The 15,508-nt window shown below is 61.1% G+C and overlaps 1 protein-coding gene across 1 annotated transcript; it reads left to right on the top strand.

Annotated features, from left to right (window-relative positions):
- Positions 1-2,321: 2,321 nt before the first annotated feature.
- On the top strand, positions 2,322-15,003 carry LRP3 (LDL receptor related protein 3). The gene is made up of 7 exons (XM_053915632.2): positions 2,322-2,815; positions 4,655-4,702; positions 10,373-10,511; positions 11,879-12,093; positions 12,561-13,677; positions 13,980-14,112; positions 14,355-15,003. The coding sequence occupies exons 1-7, from the start codon at positions 2,743-2,745 to the stop codon at positions 14,937-14,939; spliced, it is 2,310 nt and encodes a 769-aa protein (XP_053771607.1). The 5' UTR covers positions 2,322-2,742; the 3' UTR covers positions 14,940-15,003.
- The last annotated feature ends 505 nt before the right edge of the window (positions 15,004-15,508 follow it).

Raw genomic sequence — 15,508 nt, 5'->3', positions numbered from 1 at the left:
GCAACCAGCTGGATAAGAGAGGGCTTAAGTTTATATCTGCATGCGGGCGAGTGATGGAGGGGGTGGGGACCTCTCCAGTGGCAGTGGCTTCCTCTGCATCCAAAGCAGCCTCAGGGCATGCAGCTGGTGAGTGGGCAATGGCAGCAACCCCATTATTCTGTACAGGGATTTATGTGGGACACCTCTGTGCCCCTTACTTCTCCCTTCTACTTGCCCTCAACTCCTCATTCCTGAAAGAGGTTGCAGAAGGAAGGCCTCAATGGCCCACAGTCCACCTCTCATGGGATACACATGAGTGACAGTGTCTTTGCTTCTTCCTAACTAGGAAGGCCAGTTTCCCACCAGCAGGACCCTGATCCCCACCTGGGCCCCTCTGCCCTGCTTCTCCCTCATCTGTCCCAACCAGTCCATACTTGCTTAGGGTCTATTCATTGCATCACTCTCTTTCACTATGAATTCTCCGGTAGTTGGAAGAGTATGGGTTGGGTGGGACAGAATCCACTTTGATATAGTTCATGCTGACACAGGATGTTTATTAAAAAGGTGCAGGAGCAGAGCAAGCAGGCTGGGTGACTGCAGCCAGGCCTGCAGCAGAGGTGGGGCTGCCAGGAGCTGTTCCAGAAGTGGTGAAGTGGGTTGGGGGAGAAGACTGGCTCAGGGCTAACCTGGGGACTCCTAGCAAAACCCCTGCTTGTCGCAGCAGCCTCTAGTGGGCACTAGAACACCATGGGACTAAACCAGAAATGGGGTATCGGTTCAAGTCTCCCTATGAGCAGGGTTTAAATTTGTGCAGAACCAGCCAGGCAGGAGGACCAACAGACCCATGGAAACGCTACCAGCGGCAAAATTAATTATATTAAAAGAAATCAAAATAAATGCAAAAAATCCGTGATGAACAAATGATCAGATATTTAAATAAAGATACGTGGTTGTTTTGTTTTATGACCTTACACTGTTGTGTGATGGGAACAGTCATTTGCAATGAGCCCGAGGTTCTCAGGTAGGTTGGTGGCCCCCTGCTGTGCATCTTTGTGAGGGGTGACATGAGGTGTGAACAGATTGGGCGACTTAGAGCTTTAATATAGTCATGTTTTAGGATTGTAGAGCCTTGATTAAGCTTTTCCATTTGGTTCAAAACATGGGAAGATATTTTGATGAGTGAATATAGGGGCTCACATTTTTCATTTTGCCTCAGGCTCTTAATAGGTCTCCCCTGGCATCGGTCTCAAACCTGGACCCCCTACATAACCCACTAAGTACACCCAAACGGAAACAGTGCCCCTGCCTCAGTCGGACGTTTCGCCATGCTTAATTGCCCATCGCTTGGGCAGCGAGCAGTCTGAGGAAATTCTGAAACCAGGTTACTGAAGGCTAGTGCTCTTTACCGTAATGAATTGTTTATCTTGTTATTTGATTCTTAAATCCTTTAATTCATCTCCCAAGAAGAAGTCTGCTTTGGAAAAAATCATGGAAGGAATTACAGGAGAGAGAACAAGAAAAACCAGAAAAACTAAAAGGTGTCCCCTCCCCCCAATTTTTAAATTAAAATCCAGTTGGCCTACACAGTGAAAGTGAGTTAGTTACTCTGTCTACAACTTTTACTAACGCAACACCTACCTTCTCTCTTAACAGGCTGTGATCAAAGGTGGGGCAGAGGGGTGTAGAGGGGTCCTGAGCCTCAGCTGGGGGTGGGACAGGCCGTACCAAGGCCCTGCGCCAGGGAACCTTTGGGGACCTGTGATTTCACATCAGTCTCAAGGAAGGAGGGCTGACTCTGCTTGACCTTAAACGGCCTCCTCAACCCTTCTTTATGTCTCTCCGTGCTTCTGCCTCTTGGGAGCCCAGCCCTTCTGTTGACCGCTTTCTCAGATAGTGGCCCTAATCCTGAAAAGCAGGCCTCCTCTTCAGTTCCCGGGGCCAGCCGGTATGACAGGGCGGGCTGAGGCGATACTGGGGACAGGCCTCGCTGTGCACAGAGAGGTCATGTCAGGGATATGACACGGCTCCTATAACGGGCTGTGGCAAACCGGAGGACCGGGTCGGCGGGGCAGGTCCCCCAGCAGCCCTGTGTAGCTCCTTTCTCCGGCTGCCACCTTCTACCAACCCTCCTTCCCCCGCGCTGCTCTGCACAGCCGGGGCCCGGGGAGGAGGAGGCAAGGAGAGCACTGACCCAGGCCCTGGGCGCAAGGGCCAGAGGGCGCGGGCTGGACTGAGCGGCGGGCGCGGAGCTGTCCAGCAGCCGAGGCGCCTCCTCCCGCCCAGCCAGCGCCACTGCGGCTCCGCGGGCGCGTCACGTGGCTGGCGCGGCGCGGCCTCCGAGCTCCGGGCGGGCGGGCAAGGGGCCGGGCGGGAGGACCCACAGACCCACGAACTCACCACCGGCGGCACCAGCCGGGCAGGCTGGGCACAGCGCAGGGCGGCCCGGGGGCACGGCGCGGGGCATGGGCGCCCCGAGGGCCCCCGGGCACAGGCCGGCAGCGGCTGGGCGCCCGGGGCGCGGGGGCAGCGGCGGGCGCGGGTCCACCCTGGCGGCCGCCGCTGAGCCCCCTCGGGGCCCGTGACGCCGTGGCCGATGTGGCCCCGCGCGCTGCGGGCCTGCACCGCTGCCTCACAAAGACGCCGCCCGAGCCGCCACCCGCACTCGGCCGGCCGCCGCTGCGGGAGTCGGAGCCGGAGCCCGAGCCGGAGCCGTAGCGGGACCCCGGGGACGGGAAGAGGCGCCCGCGGCCGGCCGGCCCCGGAATGGAGCAGCGGGCGGCCGCGGGGCCGGAGGGGGCGCCGGGCGCCCGGGCGCAGCTGGCCGTCGTCTGCTTGGGTGAGTGGGCCGCGCAGGCCTGGCCGAGTCCGGGCCCCCGCCTCGCAGACCCCCGCCGAGCCCTGACGGGACCCGGCCCGCCCTCCTGTCTGCGGCCAGGGCCTCCGGAGATGGCACTGCGGGAGCTCCGGTCTGTTGGGGTCGTAGGCCTCGGGGAGGGGGGGCGGCGACTCCGGCCGCGGAACCCCGGCTCCCTCCTGGCTCGGAATAGCGGATCCCGCGCGGGCGAACCTTGCGCAGGGCGGCCCGAGCGTGCGGGCGGCGGCTTTCCTACGACCCGGTTGCGCTTAGCTCGGCAACGGGGAGATAGGGGCCTCCGAAGCTGCGGACAAAGGCGAGGCCGGCTGCCTCGAGAAGAAGTCTCCGTTTTCCGCCTGAAGTCTGGGTGGGGGCGGGTGCTGGCTGGAGCTGGGACTCAGGATACCAGGCAGGAGGCAACTTCCGAGAATGCTCTCTGTCTTCCTTTTGCGTGTTCTCACACCTAGGGGCTAGCCTGTTCAGCCCAGAGTGGTGTGTGTGGGAAGGGCCAGGCACCTTGGCAGGAGGGCTCCTACCTCATCTAGGAGTTTTTCTGTTCACCTTGCTGGGGCCCTGTGTGGGGGAAAGAAGGAAAGAGTTAAATCTCAATGCACAGGGCTCCTGTATTTACCGTGAAAAAGGAGGGAGGCTGGGCCTGGGTTGGTACAGGACACTCTGGCTTTATTGAGGAAGGCACTGTAACCCCATAGGTTTGCTGAAGCTACTGAAATAACAAAGTAAAAGAGAAGAAACCTGAAGGTTTTAAGCTCTATGGTCCCCTGTCCCCCCAGGAATCAGGGAGCTTGAAGTCTTGGGGGAAGGCACCTGCCTCTGTTTGTGAGCTGGTCTCAGTAAGGGCTGGAACCCTCAAAGTACTCACTCCCCAATCTGTTGGTGGCCATATGCTCTGTACTCTGAGATGCTGGGTGGGCTTCCTGGTGAGCTGGACAGAGGGGGACAGGCCCTTTGGCTTCCCAAGGCCCTCCTTGCCCAGATGTGGCCCAGAGCCTGGGTGTTCTATGAGGCTGCAGTTGTCCCCGTTTTCTCACTGGTGGCGGCTGACCCCTCCAGTGATGCCCTGTGCCTTCCTTGGCTCACTTGATGTTGTGGGGCACCCTGAACCCCCAGAAAGTTCAGTTTGCCCGCATCCTCCTCCTAGTTCCCCTGCAGGAAGGCAGTGCATGAAAGCAAAGAACAAGCCCCAGGAGGTGGGTATTTGAGGGAGTGGGTGGCAGCAGAGTTCTTTGCCTGCCTTCTCAAGTTTAGCATGGCACAGTGAGAATGCCCCTGAACTCTGCAAGCTGTGCACCCCTGTAACATGGGGCAGTCGGAGCTGCTTCCCTGCCTCCCTGCTGCCAGTGAGTGAGGGGGCTGGCAAGGCCCCCCAGAGGAGGCAGCCCTCCATGGTGGCAGGAACCGGTTTGGCAGGGCCTCCACCCAGGCCTCTCTCTGCTGGGTGGTGCAGGCCTGAGCTTCTCAAGCCGGACAGGAAACAGAAACACATCCCCTCCCAAGTGAGTTAGAATTCCCAGGCGTGGGGAGTGGCAGCAGTGGTCTGGCACAGCCTGGCTTGCACACTGCTCTCTTCGGCTCTATGTGAGTAGGTGGGTTCTGAGACCCTTGGGGGTCCCAGCAGGCCCAGGCTGGGGGCAGGGGCCTTGGGGGCAGTGCCCTGGGCTTTGCCCTGTGAGAGGAAGAGAACCAGCCTGGCGTTTGGGCCATGCTGCCTTGTGCCCCTGAAAGGGCTGCTGCCGGCCAAGGTCAGGTGCGTGGGTCCCAAAAGTGCCCCCGCCCCCCGGACCCTCTTTGTGTTTCCCACAGTGAACATCGTTCTCACCGGCCGGCTCAGCAGTGCAGTTCCTGCTTTAGGTGAGTAATACGCTCCTCTCCTTCCTCCCCTCTTCCCTGCCTTCCGGCGTCTTGGCCTCTGAGGACAAGCCTTCGAGTCCTGCTTCCGCCCCTGAGGTGCATCTTCTCTGCAGCCCAGAGGAGCCATTTGGCCTTGGGCAAGCTTCAACTTCCCTGAATCTCGGTTCCCTTTTCTGTAAAACGGGTGCAATGAGAAGACCTACTTCAAAGCCTGTTAGTACGGTTGAATGAATGAATGAGGGAAGATGCTCAGCATGGTGTTGACACATGGTGGCTTAATACCACTGGCAAACTGCCAACGTGCGGGAGCACTGACACGTTGTACTTCCTGTAGGCCGTGGGGTTCCCCGAGGGCCTGGAGCTGCTCTGAGATGCCCACCTGTTTTTAAATTATCCCTGGGATTTCATATGGAAAGGTGCGACTGAGTGATGACATGGAGGGGCCAGTGCCATTGACAAAGTTGTTACTTGTGGGTCTTGAGGGGAAGGGGCACAGGCCACACCATGCAGGGCCAAGGTTCTATCAGGTTTGATGCAGGGAAGGCCTGGGCCAGAGCAGCAGTTGGAGTTGCTGTGGGAAAGTCAAGGCAGGACAAGAGAAACAGTTTAGAACAGGCGAGGCTGAATAATCCTGGTCCTAGGAGAGCCCAGGCAGGGGAAATATTGGCCTCGCGTGTGAGTTAGATAAGAAGGTGGGTCGGGGGCTCAGCCTTGGATCAGCTAGACTGGAAAGAGGCAGCTTCTAGACAAATTGGTGTGCAGGAGAGAGGTAAACATGCTGACCAGTAGTTTGGCCCTGTGATTGGGGGATGCCAAACTTTCAAACAGAATCTGAGAAAACACAATTGGGGCTCTGCCCCTGCCTTTTGCCCATCCAACTGGGTCTGTCCATCCACGTGCTATCTAGTGCAGCAAAGACTGTCACGAGCGGGAAGGGTGGCCCAGGCCATTGGGGCATTTGCTCTTTGCTGAGGGGGCTGCCAGGGGGTGGCAAATGCATAAGTCCAGGCCCTCATGGCCCTTGGTGCCACCAGGAGACATCTAAGAATGGTCTCAAGAAGCTGGGAGAATGCGCGGTCCCCAGTTGAGGAGGTGCCGCTGATTTGTTTGCTGTTTGCTGTGCTGCGTGGAGGGGCAAGAAGTGCCTGGGACTCCCGGTTCTGCTCAGGGCTTAGTGTGTAGCAGAAACTCACTGAGGTTGGCTCAAAGAGTGGCATGTCTGCTAACCAAGGTCACTGGAATGGGGAGGCCCAGTATCCACAGAAGCCACTTTCACGGCCTGTCTCTCAGACACGGCCTCTCAGTCTCCCTCCTGATTCTCCTTGCACACCAGCTCCGGCTCCCGGCAGCCTGGCCTCCTCTGCTGACTCTGCCGGCCTAGGGACCTGCCTTGCTCAGCACTAAGGCAGCCCCAGCCCTGCCTGGCGTCCTGGCCCCCACAGCTAACTGCCAACCTCCTGGCACAAGTTCCCAGAGAAGACTGGCTGTGAAGGAGTGGAAGGGGGTGGCAGGTCTTACAGATGTGACCCCCAGGCCAGCCCTCCTGCTGGTGTCCTGGGTGGACATGTCTGCCACATGCATGTGCCCTAGGTTTGGAAGAGTGATGCTTCCAGGATGAGGTCTGCCCACAGAGCCAGGGAGAGAAAGACAGCCATCCAGGGCCACACGCTTGGTTTTTCTTTGTTATAAAGACCTCAGGCCCCAGCAAGGTCCACGTTGCCCAACTCCAGGGCCCACTGTTCACATCACAGTGCCTGTGCATGGTGTCCCCCATGTCTTGAGCTATGCACAGTCCATGTGGTCGCAGGTGGTGGTCTGGGCCCTAGCTCTTCTGGGGTCCAGCCCTGACCCCTCTAGCATTGCTAAGAGACAGCTTCTGGCTGCCTGAGGCACCCGCTCGACCCCCACCCAAGGCTCCATGACTCCACACTGTCAGGGTTTTGCCTTTGACTCCCACTGTGAGGGTCCCAGGTCACAGCCGTTCGCCTGTCCCTTCCTTCCCAGCCCGCACTGGGCTTCCACACTCCCGAGGGCCTGGCTGGGCGGCCCGGGTTCCCAGCCCCTGTGCTGCCCAGGCTGTCAGGCCCTGACTAATGCCTCCAGCACTTTGGACTCTGGACTCCGCTGTGACCTGGGGTGGCTTGGGTAGGGTCTTGGGGCTGTTCTCCACTTACCTGGCAGCTTCCCCAGTTCCTGGGGTGGGGCGCCCAGCTCCCTGTCACCTGTGCCACCAGGCAGGTTGTCTGGAGTATCGATTGCCTCTAGCAACCGGATCTGCACATTGTGCTTCATCAGGCTCCGGCTGCCTCAGGAGTATTTGATGACTCTTTGGACCAGGAAAGAAAGATGCTCGCGGGACTAAAACTGCGCGGCCATCCCTTGCCCGCTTGAGCAGGCCACTTCGCCACGAGGGCCGAGGGCATTTTCTGCCCAAGTGAACACAGGCCACCTCCAGTTAAAGCCAGAGAGACCTTTCTGAGCGCCTCCGGAACCCCCTGAGGCGCTCTATTCTGCGACAGCATGTCCTCAAACACAGTCCTTCCAGCTCCGCGCACCGACAGCCCATCATCACGCGCCCTGTCCCAACCCTCACCTCCCGTGGGGTGTAGCCCCCACTCACCCCATCCCGTGAATGTTGGCCTAGAGAATGCCACTCTCCTCTGAATTCTGAGCCACCCTCAAAGAAGACGCACCGCTGACCCATTTTACCGATGGACCAGCAGAGGCCCCGGGACTGGATTCACAAGCCTCCATCTCCTGCCTGTGCTGGGATCCTTGGCCGTGTGTTGGGTGGGGGAGGCCCACAATCACAGAGAGGCCTGGGGCTGGGTGTCTGAGCTGGTGGTGACCTCCAAGCCCATTGCCAAGAGGTGTCTGGCCGAGAGGCCCTGACCAGAGCTCCCAGCTCTCTGCGCCTCCCAGCCTCCCTCCCACTTCGCACTCACTCTGTGTGGGCCGGGCTGACAGCTGCGGACACTGCAGTCTCTGCGGCCCCTTTGGAGTGGAGCGGACAATAGCAGGGACCTTGCTGCCCTGGCTGTGGGGATTTCGAGGGCAGCTCTGGGCAGCCCCAGGAGTGAGACTGTTCAGGGTGTGTGTTGTCAGGAGCTTTGCCGAGAGGCACAGCTGGGCTGGCAGCTGTCCAGTCCTCTGCTCCTGACATGGCTGGTGGTCTGAGAGACAGGCCTCCTGACCCCTGGAAGAGGGCCAGACATAAATCCTGGAGGGAGAGATGTTCTGGCCAGAGAGAGAAGGGCGTGCGGGCCTGGCGGTCCCAGCCAGCGTGGATGACAAACCCGGCCTCCGTGAGTGTTCCGACTCTAGGAGAGGCTTCCAGGCCAGAGCAGGTAGTGACTGCGCCCTGCTTTGCCCCAGGGCCTGTCCCGGGGGCTCCCAGCCTGGCTTCTTGGAGCCTTTCGCCCAAGAGGGCAGGTGCTTGAGTTTAACTTGCTTCTGAGACTCCACGTTGGGGGAGACGCGCTCCGCAGCCTGGGTCCTCCCTGCCTTTGAGCCTCCCCTCTCCAGCCCTGCCCCTGCCCCTGGCACCTTCCAGAGAAGTTCTCTTCTGGTTTGCATAACTCCTCACCTCCCTGGGCATCCCCAGGCCAGCGGCCAGAGTCCCTGCGTGGTCCGCAAAGCTGGTGGCCTCACCTGTCAGAGGGAACAGCCAGGCTACTCCGTTTGTTCAGTCCTTCCTCTTGTGGCCTTCGACCAGAGCACATCGCTCTTAGGCCCAGGGTGGGTGGCAGTGGGGAGGCCTGGCTGGTGCCTCTGTGACCTGGGACTCTTGGGGCCCTGATGGTGAACCGAGCGTGGTCAGCTTTGGTTTAGGGTTGGGGGCGGTGTTTCTCTTCCAGTCCTTTGAATTTCTCCTGAGCTGTTGAATGGGGGTTTTGACTCCCCAGCAGTCACAGTATTGGATCACTGGACCCCCACAGTCCTGGCAGGTCCCAGCAGAAGGGGTTTCATGCCTCTAAATGCTAAGCAGGTACTTGGACTGACCAATTCACTCACTCACCCATATTTATTGCGACCTAATGTGAGTCAGGCCCTGTGTGGGATTCAGGGGACACCATGACAAGCCAGAGCCAGCACAGCTCAAGGGGAAATTGCTGCTAGGGTGAGTGCTGGGGGGACAGAGAAGTGGGGGGAGCATTGGAGCCCCAGTGGGTATAGCACGGGAAGGGCGCCCTGGGGAAGGGGCCCCTGGGCCGGAGTCCGTAGGAGTGGGTGGGCTAATGGGTGGGAGAGCATCCTGCCAGGGGCTGCAAGACAAAGCCTCCCTCCTGTGGGAGGCTCCACAGGAGGTGTGAGCAGAAGGATGTGTTATAGGGGAGACAGGGCAGAAGAGGGGAGGGGCTGGTGCCACTGTGATGAGTTTTGTCCTTGTCCTAAGAGCATGAGAGGTGGCTGGAGGGCTTCGCTCCCCTTGGTGCGGCCGTGTTGCGTGGGACCCTGAAAGGAGTCTTCCTGAGAGGCAGCAGAGAGACCCCGGCCTCCAGGGCGACAGCGGAAGGTGCTGGGCGGTGGGAAAGTGAGGAGGCGATGTCACTGGACTCAGGTCATCAGTGTCCCCCTGGGCCTCGGGTTTTCTGTCTGTAGAGTGGGCTCTGCTTTCACCACAGGCTGCTGGGAGGAGTCCATGAAGCAGTGTGGTGAAGGGTTGAAGGGGCGGTGAGGCGTGGGGGCAGCCAAGTGCAGGTGCTTGTGTGGCCCTGGGGAGGCTGGGGCACACCCGGGCAGGCTTCGGAGCTGGGGAGCAGAGGGCATGGATAATGAGGTGGGTCCAGTGAGCCTCTGGGCATGGCAGCCCCTCACTCACACTGGCCGGTGTGACGCTCTGCGCTGCTGCTACCTAACACAGTGTACAGGTGACGTTCCATAGCTGAGTTGGCGCAGGCCGGGCAGTGAAAGCTGAGCCCACCAGAGGGTGGATTCTGGCTGCCACGTACTGGCTCCGTAGTCATGGGCTGGTCATTTATCCTCTCTGAGCCTCAGTCTGCTCATCTGGGTACGGGATGCCTCTGGCGGCTTCCCACTCAAGGTCGGGATAAAACCCAGATTCTCGACAAAGTGTTATCAGACCCAGCCTGTGTCTCCAGCCCCACCTTGACCTTGGCCCCTCCCTTCAGTCCTGTGTTATTATCTTCTCTCCCCTCAGCGGGTCTGCATGAAGTGGACCTGGTCGCAACGTCCCCACTCTTGCCCGACGCCTGCGAGCTCCACAGAGCAGGGTGTTTGCCTGTCTTACTCAGCATGGCTAGCACTGTGTTTGGCACATAGTAGGCACTCAGATCTGTGTGAGCAAAGCACTTCCCCTCTCTGGCTGAGGCCTGTATTTGTCAGGCCCTGGACAGAGCAGGAAGGCCTATGGTGCAGAATTCTTTACTGAACCGAGGTCACAAGGCCAAGAGGCAGGCAGACTCGCCCCCAGCCCTGCCGGGGCCCCAGGTTCTGGCGCACAGGATGAGGTGTGTGGGTGCTCCTTGCTCTGCTTCCGTGAAGTCTCGAGTAGTGGCCTTGTCCTTGGCCATGCCCACCCTCGGCTAGCCTTATCCCACCTTGGAGAGGCCTGTGCTCGAGCCATGAGAGGCTCGAATGTCCCCTTGCTGCCCCACCACTTCCTCCTCAAAGGTGAGGCCAGCACTTCTCTGCTGCCTCTCCTGACAGCTGCCTGCAGTGGGAAGCTGGAGCAGCACACGGAACGGCGTGGCGTCATCTATAGTCCGGCCTGGCCCCTCAACTACCCGCCGGGCACCAACTGCAGCTGGTACATCCAGGGTGACCGTGGGGACATGATCACCATCAGGTACGGGGGTCCCAGGGTGTGTCCCAGGGAATCTCTACGGGTCTGCACGCGCTGAGTGTGCGTGTGTGTGTGATGGTGCAAGTGCCTGAGTGCACACGAGGGCAGGCATGGAGCGTATGTGTGAATGCGCGTGTGTGTCTCTGTGCTTGTGTCTGTGAGCCCACATCTGAGCAGGTATACAAAACACGTGTGAATGTGTGTGAGCACGTGTGTGTACGAGCACGTCTGAGCAAGTCCAGAGGGCACGCACGTGAGCAGGTGTGGGTGCACGAGTGCACGTGTGAGCGTTCAGGTGGGAGCCTGTGTGAGCATGTGGGTGTGCCCGCCCCCCAGGTCTCTGTGGGCCTCTGTGCCTGGCTGTGGGAGCAGTCAGTCACCTCAGGCCTGCCGGGGTGGGGGAGCCCTGGGTGCTGGTGGGCGTGGTCTGGTTCTCTCTGAGGTGGCAGTGGTATCTTTGTGTCCTACAGGGGTGGCTTGAGGCTAGGCTGGCACGGATCCCAGAGCAGGGTTTCCCCAGGGCCTTTGGGGCAGTCTCAGCAGGAGAGGGGACCAGGCAGGAGCCCAGGTCCTCCAGTTGCAGGGACATACCGAGGGGACGGAGTGAGGTGACCAGATGGTGAAACTGAGGCTGGAACCCCTGGCCTGGGTGGCCATGGGGTATTTGGCTGGGGAGTCACTCCCCTAAATGCCAATGCCCAGATGGCCGCAGTTACTACTCCATAGCTCCAAAGCTTGGGTGTGACGGGCACGCCAGGGTCTGAGTGTCTGTGCCTTCTTTCCTGGGGTCATGGGGCTGTGGCTCTCGGGTGCCCTCTCTTCAAAGACTTCACCCTCCACCAAAGACTCAAAGCCCCGTGACCTGCTCCTCCCACAACCTGGGCCAGGGAGTCCCAGGCTAGTACATTTCTCCCTAGGTGACCAGTGGTCACCCAGCCCCGGGCTAGGCCAGCCCCATGGGCGTGCTCCTCTCCCACAGTGCACAGGCCTGTGAGTTTGTGCAGGGTCTGTCCCAGCAGACTCAGTGTGGGCGGGATCTTGACCCTTGGATCTCCCCACTTGGGAGAGTGCTGGGGGAGGGAATTGCCCATGGGGGGGCTCCTGGTGGACCTCCGCTTTGGCTGTGGGGTGGGGATGCTGTGTGTGTGCCGGAAAGGCCCTCCCAGGACTGCAGGGCTGATGTCCGGATTTGTCCTGATCCTTCTCGGAGCTGCCCTCAGACCCCGGCAAGTCTGGACGCAGAGGAGAGGCGGGTGGGGTGGGCTAGGGGGGACATCCTTGTCCTGAGTTCAGGCCTGATTGTTCCTTGCTGGTCATTGGCCGCATGGACCCTGCCTGACACACGCCGGCGGTCCTCTCTACCCCTGCAGCTTCCGGAACTTCGATGTGGAGGAGTCCCACCAGTGCTCCCTGGACTGGCTCATGCTGGGCCCGGCAGCCCCGCCTCGCCAGGAGGCCTTCCGGCTCTGCGGCTCTGCCATCCCACCGGCCTTCATCTCCACCCGTGACCATGTCTGGATCTTCTTCCACTCTGACACCTCCAGCTCCGGCCAGGCCCAGGGCTTCCGTCTCTCATACATCCGAGGTGACACTCGTAGCAGGGCATCGCAGGGCACCACACAGCACCCAGTGCGCTGCTTGGGCATCCGGGGCCAGAGCAGCCCTCTCCACCTGCCTGCTCCCTGCAGGGTCTCCCCCAAGAACACCGTCAGTCTGAGCACAGTGGTGGGACCAGGCTGGACATGTTGCTGCCTCAGGGTACCTTGCAGCCCCTCGAAGTCACTGACCCCATGTCACAGACTTGGCTGGAGTGGGGGCTTACCCTTTATCCTCATGTCAGAGACTTAGCTCGCCCTGACATTCCAGGGGTCTTTGTCCCTTGAATGGCTGTGGAGAGGCCAGGACTCTTCACGTCTCCTGCCTCTTCCTAGGCTCTGCAGAGGCCCCGCTGGGAAGAGGGAGCCACCCTGCCCCCTCCTGGCCTCAGGCCCCATCGCTGGAGCCAGGCGCAGCCCTCCCCTGACTGTCCCCCCTGCGCTCTTTATCCCACAGGGAAGCTGGGCCAGGCATCCTGCCAGGTGGACGAGTTCCGCTGTGACAACGGCAAGTGCCTGCCGGGCCCATGGCAGTGCAACACGGTGGATGAGTGTGGCGACGGCTCTGATGAGGGCAACTGCTCAGCGCCTGCCTCTGAGCCACCCGGCAGCCTGTGCCCCGGGGGCACCTTCCCCTGCAGCGGGGTGCGCTCCACGCGCTGCCTTCCGGTAGAGCGGCGCTGTGACGGCACACAGGACTGTGGTGATGGCTCCGATGAGGCTGGCTGCCCTGACCTGGCGTGTGGCCGGCGGCTGGGCAGCTTCTATGGCTCCTTTGCCTCCCCAGACCTGTTTGGTGCAGCCCGAGGGCCCTCAGACCTTCACTGCACATGGCTGGTGGACACACAAGACCAACGGCGTGTGCTGCTGCAGCTGGAGCTGCGGCTGGGCTACGACGACTACGTGCAGGTGTACGAGGGCCTGGGCGAGCGTGGGGACCGCCTGCTGCAGACACTGTCCTACCGCAGCAACCACCGGCCGGTGAGCCTTGAGGCTGCCCAGGGCCGCCTCACGGTGGCCTACCACGCTCGCGCCCGCAGCGCTGGCCACGGCTTCAACGCCACCTACCAGGTGAAGGGCTACTGCCTCCCATGGGAGCAGCCATGTGGGAGCAGCACTGAGGGTGTTGTGGATGACACGGGCGAGCAGGGCTGCTTCTTGGAGTCACAGCGCTGTGACGGCTGGTGGCACTGTGCCAGCGGCCGAGACGAGCAGGGCTGCCCTGCCTGCCCGCCCGACCAGTACCCCTGCGAGGGGGGCAGCGGCCTGTGCTACACACCTGCCGACCGCTGCAACAACCAGAAAAGCTGCCCAGATGGTGCCGATGAGAAGAACTGTTTCTCCTGCCAACCTGGCACCTTCCACTGTGGCACCAACCTGTGCATCTTTGAGACGTGGCGCTGCGACGGCCAGGAGGACTGCCAGGACGGCAGCGATGAGCACGGCTGCCTGGCGGCCGTGCCCCGGAAGGTCATCACTGCTGCCCTCATTGGCAGCCTGGTCTGCGGCCTGCTGCTCGTCATTGCCTTGGGCTGTGCCTTCAAGCTCTACTCCCTGCGCACGCAGGAGTACAGGTGGGTGGGCAGTGCCTCCCTGCTGCTCGCGGTGCCTGGAGTCACAGGCCAGGAGTTTCTTCATTTCTCTGGAGAGAGGCTCTGGGCGCACTGTTCCTGTAGCTGTGAGTGTGTAAATTGGGGCCCAGGCTATCCCCACGGGACTTATCTCGTGCATCCAGGGCCCAGGCATCTCAGGATCTCCAGAGGGAGTGGCAGGGCCCCACATGCTGCTGTAAGCCCTTGCACAGGGCCCCATGGGAGGTGGAAGTGTGGGATCCTGGCCAGTCCTGCTATGCTCCCCTTCTGCCCATTGCTTTCAGGGCCTTTGAGACCCAGATGACACGCCTGGAGGCTGAGTTTGTGCGGCGGGAGGCACCCCCATCCTATGGGCAGCTCATTGCACAGGGCCTCATTCCACCCGTGGAGGACTTTCCCGTCTACAGTGCATCCCAGGTGAGCTCCAGAGAGCACGAGACCCTATGGGTGTCTGGCTTCCTGCTGGACCTTAGAGCGTGCTCAGACAGGAAGCCTGAGGGGAAGGCTGGACCAGGCAGCTCCAGGGGTAGAGGGAGGTGGGAGGTGAGGCCTGGGGAGAGTGACACAGGGTCTATGCCAGGTGGGGGGACAAGTTGGTCGTTTGGGTGTCTTGGGGGTTGTGCTGACCTCTGCCCCTCAGCTGTCACTCCTCCCGCCAGGCCTCCATGCTACAGAACCTTCGCACGGCCATGCGGAGACAGATGCGCCGGCATGCCTCCCGCCGAGGACCCTCCCGCCGCCGACTGGGTCGCCTGTGGAATCGGCTCTTTCACCGGCCCCGGGCCCCTCGGGGACAGATCCCGCTGCTGACTGCTGCACGCACCTCACAGACGGTGCTGGGTGACGGGCTCCTTCAGCCTGCACCAGGGGCCGCCCTGGACCCCCCGGCGCCCCTTACGGACACAGGCAGCCCTGGGGCGGCTGGAGACGAGTCCCCCACTGCCCCCAGCCACGCACTAGAGGTGGGGCCTTCCGTGGTGCCCACCTCGGGCCTGCAGGACCCAGAGTACAGGCCAGTGGACAAGGACAGGAAGGCCTGCAGGGACCCTCTGGCGGACAGCCCAGCTCCTGTGGACACATCTCGGGAGCCCCGCTCAGCCCAGGACCCTCACCCCCCACCCCCAGCTGCCAGCAGCACCCAAGGCCCCCACCCACCAGAGCCACCCAGTGTCTGCAGGAGCCCCCCATCCCTCTGCTCCCCAACATTGGAGGCCAGTGATGATGAGGCCCTGCTGGTCTGCTGACCCACCGGACGCTGGTGACTGCCACAGCCCCGCTTTGTAACCAGGGAATATACAGTTGTTTCTACCCTGCCTCCGAGTCCTTTGTTCTTGCGGTGTGGCCCACCCAGAAGCCCAGCCAGCTTGCTGCGTCAGCATCCCCCAGCCCTGGCGGGCAAGGCCGCAGGGCTGCAGGGGCTTCAGCAGGGGAGGAGAGTGATGAGCCCTTCCTTGGGGCTACGGTGTCCATACAGGCACCTGGAGCCTCACTTCTCCCTCCCCCTGTCCACTCTGGGAGCCCATTTCCAGAGACGCAGGAGGGCCAAGGCAAAGCTCTCCGGGAGTTCCGTGGCTGCTCACTTCACTCACCCTGGGGGCGCAGAGCTGTGCCTGCCCTGAACAGGGCCATGGGCGCATGGGATCTAGGCCATGGTAGGCACTCTTTGGGCACTGAACTCTCCTCTGCTCTCAGCAGGCCCTGGAGGAGCTGGGCTGGGAGGCTTCTGCCCCTGTCCTCAGGTGGTGTTAGCATGGGCCTGACCAGGCTAATGACCTTTGCCCTTTGTCTTCTAGCTGAGAGGATCAATCTCCTG

Source organism: Desmodus rotundus, chromosome 12 (assembly GCF_022682495.2).
Source record: "Desmodus rotundus isolate HL8 chromosome 12, HLdesRot8A.1, whole genome shotgun sequence".
In the NCBI taxonomy this organism is placed as follows: Eukaryota; Metazoa; Chordata; class Mammalia; order Chiroptera; family Phyllostomidae; genus Desmodus; species Desmodus rotundus.
Note: the sequence above shows the minus strand (reverse complement) of the source record. Positions and strands in the feature narration are given on the sequence as shown.